The sequence below is a fragment of the Cyanistes caeruleus genome, chromosome 6 (assembly GCF_971803275.1).
Source record: "Cyanistes caeruleus chromosome 6, bCyaCae1.hap1.1, whole genome shotgun sequence".
NCBI lineage: Eukaryota > Metazoa > Chordata > Aves > Passeriformes > Paridae > Cyanistes > Cyanistes caeruleus.
The window spans coordinates 6,527,946-6,546,182 of NC_141706.1; the positions used below are offsets into that span (position 1 = coordinate 6,527,946).

At 40.5% G+C, this 18,237-nt stretch overlaps 2 protein-coding genes and 1 long non-coding RNA gene across 19 annotated transcripts in view; 1 reads left to right on the forward strand and 2 right to left on the reverse strand.

Annotated features, from left to right (window-relative positions):
• The window catches only part of ZNF143 (zinc finger protein 143), a 44,533-nt gene extending 40,582 nt beyond the window's left edge, over positions 1-3,951 (reverse strand). For 5 of the 15 annotated variants that reach the window (XR_015287697.1, XR_015287696.1, XM_086892010.1 and 2 more), the window contains exon 1: positions 3,820-3,951. The gene's annotated coding sequence lies outside the window, so the exon portion shown is untranslated. The remainder of the gene's footprint in view (positions 1-3,819) is intronic. The other 10 variants (XR_015287695.1, XM_086892003.1, XM_086892002.1 and 7 more) reach the window with 3 other exon arrangements.
• A 179-nt stretch (positions 3,952-4,130) lies between these two features.
• Positions 4,131-18,237, forward strand: part of LOC111930536 (uncharacterized) — a 29,082-nt gene continuing 14,975 nt past the window's right edge. Inside the window, exons 1-4 of one of the 2 annotated variants that reach the window (XR_002865226.2) lie at positions 4,131-4,472; positions 5,001-5,177; positions 6,081-6,175; positions 10,229-10,328. This is a non-coding gene — a long non-coding RNA (uncharacterized LOC111930536). The remainder of the gene's footprint in view (positions 4,473-5,000; positions 5,178-6,080; positions 6,176-10,228; positions 10,329-18,237) is intronic. The other variant, XR_002865223.2, reaches the window with a different exon arrangement.
• Positions 6,738-18,237, reverse strand: part of IPO7 (importin 7) — a 34,096-nt gene continuing 22,596 nt past the window's right edge. For both annotated transcript variants that reach the window (XM_086892025.1, XM_023928600.2), the window contains 11 exons: positions 17,497-17,657; positions 16,542-16,670; positions 14,949-15,015; positions 14,746-14,871; positions 14,347-14,444; positions 12,861-12,956; positions 11,927-12,147; positions 11,616-11,821; positions 11,071-11,277; positions 10,612-10,728; positions 6,738-8,466 (listed from right to left, as the gene is read on the reverse strand). In XM_086892025.1, coding sequence (XP_086748151.1) covers positions 8,369-8,466; positions 10,612-10,728; positions 11,071-11,277; positions 11,616-11,821; positions 11,927-12,147; positions 12,861-12,956; positions 14,347-14,444; positions 14,746-14,871; positions 14,949-15,015; positions 16,542-16,670; positions 17,497-17,657 — 1,526 coding nt within the window. In that variant the 3' untranslated portion in view covers positions 6,738-8,368. The remainder of the gene's footprint in view (positions 8,467-10,611; positions 10,729-11,070; positions 11,278-11,615; positions 11,822-11,926; positions 12,148-12,860; positions 12,957-14,346; positions 14,445-14,745; positions 14,872-14,948; positions 15,016-16,541; positions 16,671-17,496; positions 17,658-18,237) is intronic.

Genomic DNA, 18,237 nt, shown 5'->3' on the forward strand with positions numbered 1-18,237 from the left:
CCTTAAGAGCTAAAAATCCAAAAGAAACAGACCTATTTCTGTTGTTTTACTTTCATGCCAAACAGACTGTTAACTTTTTAACTGTCAAGCAATCACAAAAGTCCCTTATTTACATGACCAAAACAAATGAATCCTGGCCATGGCCCTTCAAATTCTGCAAATCCACTGAGACTGCCAACAAAAAGAGGAATTTTGAGTGGGTTGTTTTGTGTGGCTGTGAGTTAATTAGCAATCTGATAAGTACATTACAGATGTATCACCATCAGCCATGACAGTTAATGGCAGTGCTTTAGCACAGGCTTGTATTTCAGGAACTAAAGGGGCAGCCTGAATTGCCAAAGCCCGATTACAAACAGAACTTGAAACACACCCTACAAAACTCTGTGCAGCATCATGTTAGCTATATACTTAAAATATGAGCAAACTACCTTGGAAATACAGACCCTTCTTCCAATTCTAAAAAAATCAGTCATCAGAAATGAAGTCCAAGAGTATTAAGCAGGTAAAACAATTTTCTGCTCAAGTGTATACAAGAGGGAAACATTCTGCAGACAGTAAAATACAGACAGAGGTAAGCGTTATGTAGTTTTAAGTGTAACTCTGATATCAACCTCGAAAATTGCAAAACCTGCTGGAACTGTAAATTGCCTTCAAAACTGAAAATTTAATTTATTTAACAAGTGTTATCTTGGTGGAGCAAAGTACAATCCCGCTACACAATTAAAAAACAGCCACACAGCCCAGCACAATTTAGCCGACTAAGTCTCTGGAAGCATTTACTAATTTAGTCCAATTTGGTTTTGAGTAACTGCTCAAACTGCTGATCCCCGGTGCACAGAGGGAGAGAAGCAAAATCATATTCCCTTAAGTAAATACAACCAATGGCAGATGAAGTTACACTTAGATACAGGCAAAACTCCATAAATCCAGCTGTGCTGAGATGGGTGATAAGGCTTCCTTCCCCTCCTCCCTAAAAATGGTGTCCATGGAGAGACACCTCGCTGAGACCCCTCACTCCATGCTCAGAACAAGAGCTATGCAGACTTTAAGTTACAGGAATTTGCACTTTAGAGTTCAACTCTTGGGCTCAAGAAGATCTATTGGTTTGGATCACAGTATATCTTAGGGATCCTTAAACTAAGCAGAAACCTTCCTTCCATCTTTTGGGATCTTTTGTGACACAAGCCACAGGAACAGACTACCCAGCCCACGCTGTCTTTACCAGGTGCAGATTTCCTTGCACAGAGGAGATGAAAAACCAAGCTCCCCCAAATTAACGCTGAGCAAAAAGCACTGCTGGTGAGCTGCCGAGATGTGCAAGAGATGTAGCAGCAACACAGGAAAAAAAAAGTCAGTGAGAGGCAAGGAAAGGCTGTCTCGGGGTGCTGTGGTGTGTACACACATGTCAGAAGCTGCAGGAGCTACAGAAGGTATCACGGGAAACACAGAAAGGAAAGAAGGTATCACGACAAGCAGACAGGAAAAGAGTAACTAAAAGAGCACAAGATGCGTCCCACCCTCCTCATGAATATTTGCATTCTGGCCATTGTAAGGCCTGAAACTCGAGGAATTGCCCTGATTATCTGTGTAAAAACCCATCCAAATTCAGCCAAGCCCTTAGGAAAACAATTTGCCTCACAGGCGCCTGCTAACGACCCCCCAAAAATGTAACAGTGCTTCTCAAAGACTCCACCTATGCTGAGCAAGTGTTAACACAAAACTCTTAAGGTGAAGACTCACATGCAATAGCAAGGCAAGAGCAACATGCCGTAGGGTAAATGAAGCCATCCTGAATAAACTAAATGCAGGAGCCATCATCCTTATCCCTGTGCCCATCCCAGAGCTGCAGGTGAGCAGCCAGAGGCAGCAGCCAGCAATTGGACCTGGCCGCTGCTCATACTCCTGACAATTCCCTTCTCCTGGACAGTACGGGACAGCAAAATGTTCCCTGAGCTGAAGCAGCACACAACTGGAGGTATTCTAAAAGAAAAAAAACTTATTTTACATCCTAATTTGTGCATCCGTTACCAGGGACCATTCATCACTTAACACTGTGCCTTCCTTCCTCTGAGAAAAGCATCAAAAGCTACAAAAGAACGAAGACAGAGTGAAGTCAGTGTGACTTTCTACCTAAAGTACCTTTTACACTATTTTAAGTATTTGCTTTGTATTAGCCTTTAACATAAAGCAAAATGACTCTTCCTCGGATAGGGTAGTAGAAATTAAATATCAATTACAACGAGAACACTTCAAGTAAATTATTAAATCAATTTGAAATACACTTCTCAAAACTCTTTCAAAATGTTTATTTTTTACATCTCATTTAAACTGCAATCCATTACCAAAGCAATCATCTATTATTTGACCACATATTCCTGAGGTTCCTTTTCTGCAGTGTAACAGACAAATCGCTTTTGACACAAACACAGCTTGAAGCTCAAGGCATTAATGCAGAAATACAAAGAAATAAGCTATGAAAACACAGCTGTATCGTACCCAGCCATTCTAAAGCTGTACGGCAAACGCACAAAGCTAACAATCTACTATGGGTATATTAAAAAACTGCTAGCTAAAGACAATCTAACTTCATTTTTCAGGTACCATCACTTAGAAGCTACAATAGAAATATCTGGTATATAGTCTGCAGAGATAGCTGATAGACATTTGATAGAGAATCTCGATAAAACAAGAGGAAATGTTTGCTTTGAATGACTATAAGGTTGCAGCTCCTGTGTCACTGGACTAGGAATAACATTCCTTACAAATACTGGTATCACTCTACATATGATGGCAAAAACAATTCTCTGATAGCACAAAATGAAACCTTAGAATTTTAAAAGTTAAGTAGAGCTGCTCAACCGCAGCCATGCATTGACAAAAAAATTTAAACTTGCACGGAAGTCACATCATTTTTTGTGGATGAAAAAAAACCACAAATAAGCCTTTATCAGAGAACAAAACAAAAATCTTTGCATTATTGCAGGCCATTTTTCTAGAGGAGCAGCTTCTCGTTATCCCGTTCTATTAGAAGTTCTACAGGAAAAAAAAAAGAAGGGAGCGACAATAGTAAAAAAAAAAAAAAAACCAACAGAAAAAGACAAAAAATAATAAAAAAAGACAAAAAGAGGTTAAAATGCTTTTGCATTTTGGCGAGGTGAGCGGGACGCAGTAAAAGAGCTGGATTTCAGAAGGCCGGAAGGTGCCAGGACCTTCTCCGTGCCGTGCGAGCGCGGCCAGGCCGCGCCGCAGCCCCGCGGCTCGGGCAGGAGCAGCGGATTTTCCTCCGGAGCCTGCGCGGGCCCGGCCAGCCCCGGCCAACGCCGCTCTGCGGCCGACGGCGTGGAAATAGCACGTTTGGAAAAAAATAATAGGAACAAACGCCCGTATATTTTAAAAAACAGAAAAAAAGAAACAATAAAAGAAGCAAACAAAAAAATCCCAAAACACCCAGCTACGGGGAAAATGTAAAAATATGTGAGCCCCCCCGATTTAGGCGCGGCGGGCGCGGGGCCCGGAGCGCCCCGGGCCGTGCCCCCCTCGCCCCCCGCCCGTGACGCAGCGCCGAGCGGGCCCGGGGGAGGCGGCCCGGGGGACCCCCGCGGGCCCGGCGGGCGGGGAGGGGCCGGGCGGGCCCCGCGGAGCGGAGCGGCTTTATCACCGCGGCTCTGCCGCTCGGGTCGGTGCCGCCCGCGCCCCGCTGCCCCTGCCCGCCTCCCCGAGCACCGCCGGCGGCCGCGGCGGGCGCGGCGCGGCGGCCCCGTCCGGAGATGGCGGAGGGAGCATAAGGCACACTGGGTAAAAGCACATTTATATACGAACCTCGCCGAGAAATTTTCCAACAATTCCTCCGTCCGACCACCATGCACCAGGACAGGAAACGGCCGCTCGGCGCCGCCCGCCCGCCCGGCACCGCCCCGCGCCCCGCGGGCGGGGCCCGGCAGCTCCGGCTCCGCCGCTCCCATTGGCCGCGCCGCGCGCGCCGCCGCCGCCGCCGCCCGCCATTGGCCGCCTGCGGGCCGCGCGGCGGTGCCCATTGGCCGCGCGCCCGCGGCCCCGCCCCGCAGCTTCATGGCGTCGCGGCTGTGCCGGGCGCGGGGCCGCCGCCATTTTGTGCAGCGGCAATGAGGCGCCCGCGCGCCAGCGGGGAGCGGCGCCATTTCCTGCCCTCCCCCGGCGGGCGCCGCGCGGGCCGGCAGCGCCTGAGGGGACGGGAACGGGCAGGGCACGGGCGGCGGCCGCGGCGCCCCCCGGGGAGCGGATCCGGCTTCGGCCGGGGCCGTCCGCTCCTCCTTGGGCCGTGAGCGGGGCCCCGCGGGGCCGCACGGCCGGGCCGGGCACGGTGAACGCTCTGCCCTTCTCTTCCCGGCCTCCTGCCGCATTACCTCCGGCTACCATTCCAGCCCGGCTCTGGGGGACAAGGACGCTGTGCTTAAAGCTCTGCTTGGGACTGTTTATCCCTACGTGATTTGTAGGTATGGAAACGTGCAGTAAATAGTCCAACAGTTCCCAGTCTAAGGCAAGCAAGCGTGTTACGGTTAATGCCGTAGGTGATTTTTCAGAATACCCTCTTGCACAGTTGATGTGAATTATCCCCACTGATGTGACAGTAAGGCCTGCTCTGATGGACTTATCTTCCTGTACACGAGATGTGAAAATATTTACGTTTTGTTCGAGTAATAGTTCGAAATTCTTGCAGTCCAAAATTACTGGTTACACAAAAAGCCAAAAAAAATATACTTAATTCCCCAACAGGCCTATTAGCCAGCAGTTTTTCTTTCCTAATTTACTATTTCCTAATTGTAAATTTTAAGCCATCATGCTTAAAATTTACAATTATGCATGCTGCAGCCATCAGTTTGGTTCGAGATACAGCAGCAGTGAAATACCCAAGATAAAATTGTCTTTCTGATTTGCCAATGCCCCTTGTCTTAACAGATTATTTATTAACATCCCTGTAAAATACTACAATCTCTGTTTCTCATTTTGTGCTTTGTTTCCAGCATCAACAGCTATAAAAAGCAGAAATACACAAACCAGTGATGTGCCATTTAAGATTAAGCCACATACTGATTGAAAAGTAACTGATAATCAGCAACAGACAAAGCTTTTCCAAGTGGCTCATTCCGGGCATGTAGAAGGTTCCACAGAGAAAATAATCAATCCATAGAACTTACCAGGTATCCATTACTAGGCATAATTAAATCACCTACATGTTTATTGGGAGGCAGTCAGTAATTACTCCACTGCAGACTTGATAAATCTTGCAGCAACAGTCCTAGGCTAATATACATCTATTCATTTATATGATATATGTTATCATACATATGAATAATTCTTTGAAGACAGTGATTAAGAAAAAAAAATATTAAATTAACTCAGTATGTCAGCATTTTAAAAAACTGCCTATTTTTTATATTTAACACAGTTGAAGAGAACTCTGGTTGTGCCTAACACTAACCTATTTCTCTGTTGTGCCTATTTCTCTGTTTGGAGAAATATTTTGGAAATACAAACCTGAGAGCTGTGCAACTTGAGCAGGACTCTACTGTAAAGATACAGCTACATTCAAAACACCACACTGAAATAAGTGAAGATAAGGATTTGCTTTAGATGTTTATTAATCCAAGGCGATCTTCCATAATAGAAAAAACCAGAGGCTTTAGATTTCCCACATCTTCCTTTAGACTTGCATTATCCTTGACAATGGAATGGATAAGTGCAAGTTCTAGGAGGAAGATCAGTTTTTAATTTGACAAGTGTATCACTGAAATTGATATATTGCATCACAAAATGCGCTATCACCACCAACAACAATGCAAAATTGTTTTGCAATTTATAAATACATTTCTTGGAGCAAAAGGAAAGCAAAGTTCTAGATCCATTCTTAAAAAAGATGCTCCTTGCTAACCAGTCTAGTGACACATAAAAGCACCCTTGTAGTAAGACTGTATTCCTCACACCAAGATAAAATTTTTCCCTTGACTTGTGACTTGAAAAATATAATTGTTCCAGAACTGACAATGGCACTAAACTTGGTGATTTCCCCCTATTTTTTTTTGTCATCTGCTTTATACATGAAGCCTTCTCACTGCTGCTCTCACATCCTCTGCCACAAGGCCCAAAATGGCTCATCTGTCCTCAGAGGTTTTCATACATTTTTAGGATGTATATGAAGGTAAGCAGATACCAAAGAAGTAGATGTTCAGAAATGATTTGTCAAACTGGGTGTTCCCAAGGAACACAGGAGAAGGCATGCTGGAAGTACATCTGTCAGCTTTCTCTACAAAAATAAAATGCTGTCTAGAGGTTGCCCGGGGGCCAGAGCACACCTGGAGGTGCCCGTGAGTTACAGTCACAAAGCCCCGGAGAAGTTCTGCTCTGTGCACCACCTAAAGATGCACAGGAACTACCCTGGCTCTCACACCACCACGAGGATGGATATTCCCATCCAAGGCTTCATTAGTTAGGCTTTTTCACCTCAGGTGCTTTGCTTTTCAAGTGTCCCTTCAGTACTGGGGTCGGGCTCTGTGTCCCACCCTGGCCCCCCGGGGCAGGGAAGCGCTTGGCAGAGCAAGACAGCCGGAGTGGAGAGGCTGGAAAACCCCTCCCGCTGCCTGGGAAGCACCAGCACCAGTGGAAGGCAGAGCGTGGCACTGGGTAGCTCAGCAAGGAAACCCCAAAGCACCACCAAATCCTGCTACTCTGCTGATGCAAAAAAACCACACCACACAGACCAATTTTCTGAAGACTGCATTTTGAGTATCATAATATATATATATGTGCATTTCATTTTTACAGATAAAAACTCAGTTTATTTTTAACCTGTATTTAAATTTTGGAGGCTTACATTAAATTAAGGTAGCTTGTTTAATATCAATTGTAACAGCAGGTGACATTTTTATATAAAAACAGCCTAAAGAAAAAAAAAAACAACCCAAACATTTGATTTAAAAGACCTGACACCAATGATCTCAAGGCAAGATCAAACGCCAATGGATTTTGCTTTTAGAAAAGAAAAAGGGGGCATTTAAGCCAACCCATTCACAGCCTCTCCCTGCTGGCTTCTTCATACAGTGGTTTTGATAGTGGTCCCAGAGGGAACTGTATTTTGCCTCTCTAGCTAAAATACTAGTTACTATAGCAACTTTGAAGGAAGAAAATTGTGGCTTCAAAACCAAAAGATTGGCAAAACTTCAAATACACTGTCTGGATCAGGCAGACAACAGCACACACGAATGGTGCAAGTGCAAAAAGAGGGGGAATGAAATGCAGGAGTAGTGCACCTGCACTACCATGAGCTGGAAAAAGAATATTTTGCACACCTGGGGTTAAAAATTTCATTTATATCCCATAGCCTAGATCAGCCAATGACACTCTTGTTTTTAATAGATTGCATATGTAGATGTTTTACCCATACACTTCAATTGACCTTTAGAACTTCACATCTCATTTACCTTTTTTAGAGGGTAACTTTTCTTTGTGCTTACAGTACACATTTGTTCAATTTTCTAGCTTGTACAGTGAGATCTTTAAAAAAAACAAAGGACACGGAGGGTGTTGCTATTTTTTCTTTAGCAGCAATGAAATATCACTAACCCCTTTTTACATATCCGAATTCAAGTCACAACCAGAGGTGACTGCACCACAAAGTCACCAGGTACAAAACTGCTAGTTCATTTTAAATTAATAACTTGAAATTATTTTCCCCAGTACATCCCTTATTTTTTATTTTTATAAACAGCAAACATTTTGCTATTTTTGTACATAGGCTAGCAGGCTTGTTTCAATATGAAAGTGCTAATTCATTTACAGATTTATCAGTTATGTAGTGCTACATTAAGTGTCCAATATTCTACATATGAACAATCTTGATAAATGGAAATGATGAAGATTAAGTAAGGCTATCTGATTACCTTATCTTATTTACATTAAAAGAATAGACACCCAGTAGTAGGGATAAAAGGGAAAGAAACTGGGCAAATACTCATACTGCCACAGGTGTAAAAATTAATTCTGCCTTCTAGCTTGTACTGTAAATGAGACATTTTAAATAGTCCTGCAGCCCATGTCTAGTTTTTTTTCCTCAGAAAAAGAAAAGCTGCCTTCATGACATCCCCTCTTGATTTCCGATCTCCAAAGTGTGTCATTTGAAGCTTTAAATTCAGATTCTTCCTATCTTCAAAAAACCCTCTGGTTTGCTTTCCAGTATCAGGTTGAATAATCAGGTCCCACTTCTGGGGCTTTCGTCCAATCTATTTATAAATTAGTTTAGAGTGAGTTGTAGATAACATGAACCAGTTCTGGAACCACTATTGGGAGGAACACAAGCTCTTCACTACAATCACACAGTAGCAGGAAAAGTGGTAATTCAATTCATTCCTGGGGCAGGGCCTCCAAAATTAAATGAAGTTGGCACAACTGGAGCATTGAATTTGTATCCTCCATGCTTTTCAATCATTTTGGATTCTAAAATAAAACAGAAAAGAGAAGGAAGAAGTTTTAGGGTGTGTAGAGGGGAAGACAGACCAAGATTCTGTGACTGATCACTTTGAGTCTCTCAGAAATACAGGTTCAACCTGGGGTTACCCAACAAAGGAATCAGCACCCACAAATGGAAATGTGCCAGGCCCCAAAGAACAGATGGACTGACTATTTACTTTAACTTCTCAATATGGTTATCACCATGCTTACATGAATTTGTACTTTAAAAGGCCCACACTTTAGCTGTTGGAAATTACTGTAGTTTAGAAACAGGACCTGAATGAATGCTGCACTTATAAACTTGGCGAAAGGCAGACAATTCTTTCTGGTTAACATCAACGGACTTCACAGTTAAATCAGTAAAAAGAGCACATGTGCAAAAAAGCAGTATATAGGTATTGGCTAAATTTTTGGTGTTCCTATCTCAATTCAACAATATAAGCAGAAACCACCACTGAAACACCAGAAAAAGCCTTTTTACACATGCTCTACCCAAGAAGGTAATTCAGACTTTAGGTTACTAGACCACAAAACATAATTCTGAGAGAAAACTACCAATAGTTTGGTAGACTACTACCAATAGTAGAGAAAACTACTGATCACTTTTCATTTTTAACCAAACCTTAAGATCTTTAGACATCTGAGGTCGACATATCCATCACTGTAACTACCAGTGATAATTAAGATGTCTGGTTTACCAGACATCTTCAAACACTGCTGTAGGACAGGTTTTCCGTAAAACAGGTTTTTACAAGCTCTAATACAGGGACAACTGAAAATCAAGTTGGTAATTTAGGTACCTTTCCTACAATCTAGATACTGCAGAAGGTGGTTTGTACTATTCCCAGGCCAAGATAACACCACCTACTAATGTCTTCTGTTGGTCTTAGAGCTTTCTCCTAAATCAAAAGTTGCCATCTCTCTGGGAATACAGGATAACTCATTATCTAGCAAATCTGCATTTTGGCTGTTTCTTTGGAAAAAGGCCAGAAAGATGTTCTCATGGCTAATAAAGCATGGGGGGAGAATCCCTCACAGCTCCACAGAAGACATATCTGTCATATCATATCTTCTCATATGGAAATTCCTCTAAGCTACATTAATAAGGGAGAACTGTATTTCAAATCCTTCCAACAGCACATCCCCGTGTGTGGTAAGTGGTCTAAATGTAGTATTAGTGTGCTCTGAGAGCAGGCAAGAATTGCCCATAAGGATCTGGTTGGTTAAACTTTACAACTTCTCTGAAAAAACAGTACAGAACAAACAAACACACATCTCAAATTTTTTTGTCTCCATAAAATGCAGTATTATATAATTACATCATATGATGTCTACTGCTTGATAGGGGTCACAGTGAAACTGTATTTTATAACCATTAAAACGGGCTCATTCTGGACACAAATAAGCTTTGTGAAGTGATTTAGGCTGTTAAAAAAAATACTTACTAAATATGTATTCTTACTACCCATCTTTTCATTGAAAAAATAGTGAATTTCTGTTTTGAAACATCTGTAGCAATTGCTCACTAAGAGGATATGAGGCTGGACTGATACCTCAACATTCAGTCTTGACTTTAGAGTGTGATATATATTGGCTTACTCTCAAAAGGGAAAACTCAGAAAAAAAAAAGAAAAAAGATAAACTGAATACAAATTTAAAAATCTGTATTATATGTAATATTTAATATTTAATGATGTGGCTTTACAGATGGTACTACTTTCATAATTTAGTATTCTCTTACCCACAGAATTATTGTCTATCCCAGCTGGACTACGTCACATCTCAGGAAATAATTTATCAGCCACTTGATGTGTTTGTTAACATACCTGGAATTCAACTACCTTCAGGTAATCAAATCAATTGTTTTAAAATCCAAGCAATTAGGACAAATACGCTTTTATTTCCTCAGCCATCTCTCAAAGCAGTGGCACATTTCTACCATTCCTCCCACCTGTGGTATTGCCATCCAGTTTGTAACCTGACAATTTCAAGAGATTTCAAACAACCCTGTTTTGATGGAGACATTATCAGGCTTGGATTATAGGCCTTTTCTGTATTATGCTTCCTGAGCACACCCAGGGCATTCACAGAGCAAAAGGAGGTGTTATTGGTATAAAGGGGTGCAAATACCGTGTGCTGCCCGCCGCTGATCTGCCAGGGTCGCTATGTCCTGCAGCTGCTTCCTTTGTTCTTCGTTCAGGCCCTGTGTCAAAGCCTGGTACCACACAGGGTTACGGTTCTGAATTGCTGCAGCAGAAAGAAAACATAACTGTTGATTAAAATGTTCTAGAACTCAAACCTTACTCACTCACTGCCATTTTAATCAGTCATATTCCACTATGGTTACATAATTCAAGGCATTTGAACACTAGTACAGCTTCTGACCTCTTCCCTACCATGATAAATTCATTCAAGCATCTCTCTCTGTTCTGAAAGTTTAATGATGGCATCTCCTTTCCAATGAAAGAAATGGTTCAAGCATGTATTGGAAAGCCTGTTTGGAAGTTTCGAACAGGTTCTAGTTTAGAACAGTGTACACAAAAGTTGAAATGTAACTTGTTGGCCAGGAAAAGAAATACAGTTACTTACTCTGAAAAATTGTTTTAAATATCTGATATTCATCAATAGGGTTGTCCTCATCATCAATAATCGTGGAATAGCCTTCTAAAGCAGTCTCTTCAGCATCATCTTCTTCCCAATCTTCATCATCTCCATCTTCACCTGCCTGTTTTGCTAGAATTTCTAGGTATTCTTGACCATCTTCATCAATGTCATCTTCATCACTCCCCAGCTCCTCTGAGTTAATTATAAACAAGAAAAGGTTAATCTTGAGAACAGCAAGAACAATTCTTGACAAATGTGGCTAAAGATAAAACAGGCAGTGGAAGTGGTAACAATATAGTGCAGGCTGGAAAGGGGAGAGCTCATTTAACCCAGCCCTGGAAGACAGTTTCTAAGAGGGAGTGCAAAGTAAGTCAGATACACTTAAAAGCTGCCAAAAGATGTCCAGTGTTCTACTGCAGTGCTTCACTTTTGGAATTAGGGTGCCCAGAAGAATTCCACAAAGGAACTCCATATCTACATCAGAAAAGGATGAAACATACAAAATAACATCAAGGGCTTCGTTTCCATACCTGTTTCCTCATCTTCTTCAGCTTCATCATCATCATCACTGTCATTTTCATGCTCTGCATGACAGGCATATGCTCTTTTCAATCCATTAAACAGAAGGATAAAAGCTGGCAGGATCTGCCCAGCAACTTGATTTAAAACCTGTGGTATTTGCTCTAGATCAATAAGAGCACACAAGCCAAGCACACACATCTTTCTGTCATGAAGTCTACAAAACAGAAGAGTAAAACAGTTGTAAGTTTTGTCATGATTTACAAGCAGGTCATACACAGGTGTATCACAGAGAATCATCTCCAGAAGTACAAACACTTACCCTAGGAAACAGTCCACATCATTAAGCCACTGAGTTATGAAGTGATTGGTGACAGGCTCCACATTGTTGGGGAAACGAAGATTTTCCAACGTGTTTAATAGTAAATGAGGATTGTAATACAAAGCAGCTATGGCAACCTGGAGGCACATGGTTCGCAGTTCACTGGTTTTCACTTCTCTGGTCAGTCTCTCCAAGGCAGCTTCCACAAACAAGGGTATGCACTGGACAGTGAGAACATTATATGCTTAGTGATCAAAAATAAAACTCGTCCTTCTGTACTTCAACAGTGTGGCACATAAACACAGATGGCATAAAATGGAGTCATTTCTAATTGCCAGCAGAAGTGTCATACAAAGATGAAATGAAAATGTGAAAATATTTAATCACATGGATTTTGTGACATCCTGCACAGCAAATGTAACTTCTGGTTCTATAATCTTGTGTATTAAAAATGGAAAATAGAGAAAATGTGTACACTAGGAAGTCCAGAAAAATCAACTTATTCATCTTTCAAATTCCTACTGCCATATGTGCATAATGAAGTCCCTGGTCCCTCTTTATTACATTGATTTGGATTCTAGGAACTTCATTCTTCGTTATTTCAAAGCTATGAGCTTGACAGATAGAAATATTTTCTATAAATATTCCCTAGAATTAACTTAGAAGGCAATTAATTGACTTTTTAGAACCAAGATGCTCCTGAGGTAGCATGCTTCCAGACTCATGAAAACACCAGAGTTTTGCAGTGTCCTAAATTCTGGAGCCGAAGTGTGCGAGGAACTCTCTGCTGTGCTGTAAATGAGTAACACTGAAGTGCAGGCCAGGATTATTGGTAGCACCACATGAAGCACTCGTAACAAAACTCATCTTTATATACAATCAATCCATACTACACAATAAAGTATTCGCTTTAGCAACCAAAATTGTTACCAACCTGATCAATGCCACGCCCTTTACACTGAAGAATAATTACTTCTAACAGCTTTGCTGCATGACATTCTGCATCTTCTCCAGCAACTCCTGTAAGGACCTGAAATACAGCCATTACTGGTGGTGTATCCCCTCAAGGAGTATTCTCTGTACAATGCTTTGTTTTGAAAAGCTGCTATGAATTTATCCCCTCTAATAATCCCAGCATAAACAGCCACCAGTGAAGCAGCCAGATCTACAGCAAAGGCTCAGTGTGAAACTAGAGACTGAAAACTGCTGGAAGTGGGCAAAACTAACCTACACATACAAATATTCAAGAACTCTATGGATGCTGAGCCTACCAATTACTGTAAAAGCACTGGCTGCCATTTTGCCAAGGGTTATTTCTGTACACAGAAGAAAAACTTTTCTTATGCATTAATGTACTGAATTTTGTAGAAGTTTTATTTACAAAAATGGGATATCCAGTGGAAGACCATGCAATACCTAAAACTTGTGTTAAAAATTCGCTGTGCTCAGCTAACATCAATCACTAAATGGTCATCATTAGTCATGGTCACAGGCTAATTTTGTATATATATAACATTCCAGAAATTACAAACACTCTAATTGGCCTGGTTGCAACTTGTTTTCAAACAAAGGCTGGCACGAGTTATTCACTAGTATTAATAGAATACTAAAATAGTTATTTACTGTAATATTTAAACATAATCCAAAGAATTACTCAGGAAATACCACAGGAAGCAGAGCTGACAGTTCACCAAAGCTCTTACATTGAGACCAGAAACCATATCCAGGAGTGGAATACTGAAATCCCTACATATTACTATTAGAGATGATAAAACATTAATACACACCTTATAAAAAAAGTGTTCCTTTCCTCACATGCTGCTAACACTCCGGAAAGCTGTATATTCTACGTTTTGACTGGACAAAGAAAGCCCAGTAATATAAAGCAGAATACAGAAACCCTGCCCAAAAGTGCCTGGACTGAGTCAGACCAATTGCATTCTGATCCCAGTTTTCATCACTGACATGGCATGAATTTGGGGACATAACTTCCTATGCCTGTCCCTTTACCTTCCACCCCTACACCACTTATTTAGCTAACAGGTGTCAGACCTTCAGCACACGTACAGCATGTGTATCCTGGCCATGGTGAGGCTACAAATCCCAGATGAAAGAATCCACCTACCTTTTGCAATACATCTTGCATGCCCATATGCACAAAGTGTATTGCACCAAACCTGCTTTGTTTATTCTGCTTTTGTTGTGTATGATTTATTTTTCCCTTCTGCCAAAGGCATATATCTGAAATTTTGATGCAATCTCTTCAGTAACTTAGTAATTTGGGGAATCTTATAGGATGTTAGATAGCAAAATGCTTTAAAGAGTAGATGTCAAAAGCTGCTGTGGAAGAAAGTACCCAGTTTAATACTCTTAATTCTTCAGAGATGTCAGGTTTTGTTACCACTCAGGAATCCACTCACCTTCTTGCACATACTGTAGATCATTTCAAGATATTTTGTGTCTGACAGAAGTGTATCTGTATCAACAGTAACATAATTATGCAAGAGAGGCATCATATCTGTATTAAAAAGAAGGATGATCACAGTTAGGTATCATCTGCATGCTATTAAAATCAGGTTGAAATTTGAAATTGTATTAATAATTACAGTTCTTGCTTAATGTTTGCCAAGATAAGTGTGTGCAAGTCATAGGTGCCCTTAGCAAAACAAGTCTGGTAGCAGGAACAGCAAAATAAAAATACTTCAAGTGTAACCTCACTTGAGTGTTTTCCTAACATTTCAGTCATGATGCAATTCACTGTATGGCTGAAATCCCATCCATGAAACCATCTGGCTTCCTGATGTATTTATGTTACTTACCAGTAAAATAATCAAAACCATCCTGCTGGAAGACTTCAAACACAAGAGGAAGAAGCTGCCACATTTGTGCAGAAACCTGTTGGCAGGTCAGACTATGAGCCAAGGAGAAGATCTCCTCGTAGAACTCTGAAACAAACAGAATCTAGGTAAATATCATGCCAATCCCACGCACTTTTAAAGTAAGCCAGCAGAAATACAGATACCTAATACATGCTGCTGCAAAACTGTTCCAATCACTTGCAAACAGATCCCTTCCAGCTGCTGGGTAATCTGAAAAAAAAATTGAAAATGGAAAGGACAGGTAATGACTATTTCCAATACTTTGGAGTTGAAATGAAACACATTTTAAATTTTGTCGAATCAGTTTCTATACATACAATCTAGTTTTTAAGAACAATTAGAAATACCTCACATTTTAAAGCACTAAATGTATAAGAGCAGCACCCAGCTAAGGATTTGCAAGACAGCTTTCAATACAAGGTGTTTTTTAAGGAAGAATCTCATTATAGGGTATCCTTTAAAAATAAAAGCCTGACTAACCCTATGCACCAGTTCAGTCCCATTAAAACACAGTAAGCAAATATATATATGTTTTCCCAAATACCAAACCATTTCCCAAACCTAGCTTAGGATGTTCACATGATATGGAGAGCATCAGTCTAAATGCTGGTCCTACAGATTCAGTCAGTGTTCCCAATTAGTGCATGTTAGTCCATGGAACAGCTAACAAAAGTCATTAATCTGATGAGGGCACTCACCTTGCACAGGGACAAGTAAAGGCTGAGTTACTGGTCTTAGCTATGCAGAACAGGATTTGAAACTAACCTGCTAAATACCTTATCTCTTGGAATACTGGTCATCCTGTGTAAGGTGTCTCTAAATATAAATATTTACTGGTTAACATTTTCAAACTGAGCTCCTCAGGACTAGCATATCATTACGCAGACTTTTAATTTAGAAGACAAGGGTTTGCTAACAAAAACAAGTACATTAAAAGCTTGATAAACAGCTCTAGCAACAAGTAAATGAGCTGAGGTGGTCCTTGGTTTATTGTGTGGCAGCACTGGATTCTGCCCTTGGGCATTTGTATGATGCTGCTTCTTTAGCGAAGTCTTCAGAGCCCTACAGTTTATTATCAAACCCTTTTGTCACTAAAAAACTATAATGTATTTATTAGGAGACTGTAGCTGACTTTGTCAAGAAAGATTTTAATCAGAAATAGCATCTTTTGAACTGGCTGTACTCTGGACAGAAGTGATTCCATTCAGTAGAACAAAACAAAATGACAGAAGTTTGAATCCCAAAGGAACATTCTCCAGGGCAGATGAGGCAGGTAAAATTCCCCATCTCTGAGCACAGCCACAAGAGCTGTATTTACCCACATCGATTCTGTCACGGAGAGCAAACCCAGTCAGCAGAGTCAATGTTTGCAGCTATGTGAAGCTTTATCTGTTTTGTTTGAAGGGCAGACCTTATCAAATCAGATGTGTGTTTCCAGCTGAGACAGAGTTCCATCTGCTAGACACATTGATTCTACTATTTGAACAAACAGCTGGATTCTTATGGGAAACACTGTGGCAACACTTATGCTCCATTACTACATGCATTGCATTAGAAAAGTGACCAACTCTGTTACAACTTGGCTACATGATAAGTACTTCACTATTTTCTGTTTTCAACATCTTTTTGCCCAAAAGGACTGTTTTTCAGGTAACAGTGCAAGGAACACTGTGACTATGAAAGACTTACAGTGTTCTTAGACCATACATATCAGCTTTAAAGTAATTTTTACTTACTTCCTTGTGATCTTCAACTACACTGAGAAGTGTATCGATAGTATTCAAGATTCCCATTGCTGTCACTGCTTTGTCATCACTGCCCTCTTCATCTGGACCAGTCTGGATCACCTGGTTAAATGTCATTGCCTGCACATAATAGCAGAACAACCCATAAATATGTCATTAAATTGTGAAAGTCTGGCATTCTGCAGAATTTCAGAAGGCTTTCTGCTGAGAACACGTGTACAAATAATAGCAGGTGACTGCTCTGCTCCAGAATCTCTTTTCAGGATGATAAAATTTGAGTGTTAAGCCACTGGAGCTGTCACCCTTTATCTACTCATGAATAAAAATATATAAATGACATTATGTCCCATGCAAAAGAATACATTGTCCCTTGGTAAGTTCTTCTGACACAAGGTTTCCTCAGTAGCTGAACTAGACCAGAACACTTGGCAGGCATTCCCAGAGAGGACATGCTAACAATTACATTTTAAATCCAAGGGCCTCTAACAGGGAAGCACTGAGCTGACCTCTGCTTTTGCAGCCATTAATATACAATGTGCTAGATTTGGCCATTCAAGTTCTGAATTTCTGCTGCAGATTCAAGTTTATTTTCACACCAAACTTGTCATTTAAAATCTACTCTTAATATTTTAAAACAGACAACCTAAATGACGTCTTAGAGACTACCTAAAAAGTTTTACCAATTTCATTGTTGCACTATAGGAGGAAATATACAAAGATTTTGCAAAGATTTCTAGAATTGTTCTTAGCAATTTCCACTCAGTATAAGTTATGAAGCCACTTCTGATGAAAAACTGTCTAAATGTAGAAGAAAATTACTTGTATCGATGCACTAAAACAGACTGGAGTAACAACAGCTATTAATTGATGGCGAAACTCAACTATCAATTTTAAATACCAATCATTCCCATATTAAACATGTCCCCAAGCCACCATAAAGTCTCACCAAATGCTGTGTCATTTCTACTGCAATTGGGGTAACTTCTTCACTATATTCACAGATCATCTTCTGAATCACATTAGTAAGGTCATCATTTTCAGTCTCTCTTATAATATGAAGCAAAGCTTGCATTACAGGTCTAATGAATGGAGTAATATATTCTTTAGCTGTAAAACAGGTGGAATGTTTGAATTAACACTCTTAAAAAAAACACAGATCAGTCTAAGAACTTCAGCCTCAAAGAACTTTGTTTAGTGCTTCAGCATTAATATGCCAAAAACATTGGTAGCATAAATTATTGTAGCAATACTGCCATTCAGAACAAATTTTTAATAATATATAACAAGAGGATCAAAATTTAAGTATGAAAACCAGAGCTCTGCATTTTGAATTCATAAAATGCAAAATTACTGATCAATGCAAATGTTAATTGAATAGCAATGGGTACATATACACCTTTGTCAAATTACCAGAAGTATTAAATATATAATGTATGTTTGCTTTGTGACTTTTATGCCAGCTCCGGGAATACTAAGCCATGTAAAACCTACTTGGATCAAGACAGCCTTTTTTTCCCTTTAAATAAATTTTAACATGAACAAATATATGCTAAGTCAGATATTGCCACTGTATTTCTGATTCAATTATTAGGTGCTATGAAACTGGATTTACTGTACCATGAAGCTCTTTGACCATGTTTTAATAATCATGTCTTATAATGTTAAAATGCAATTTATTGTATAATTT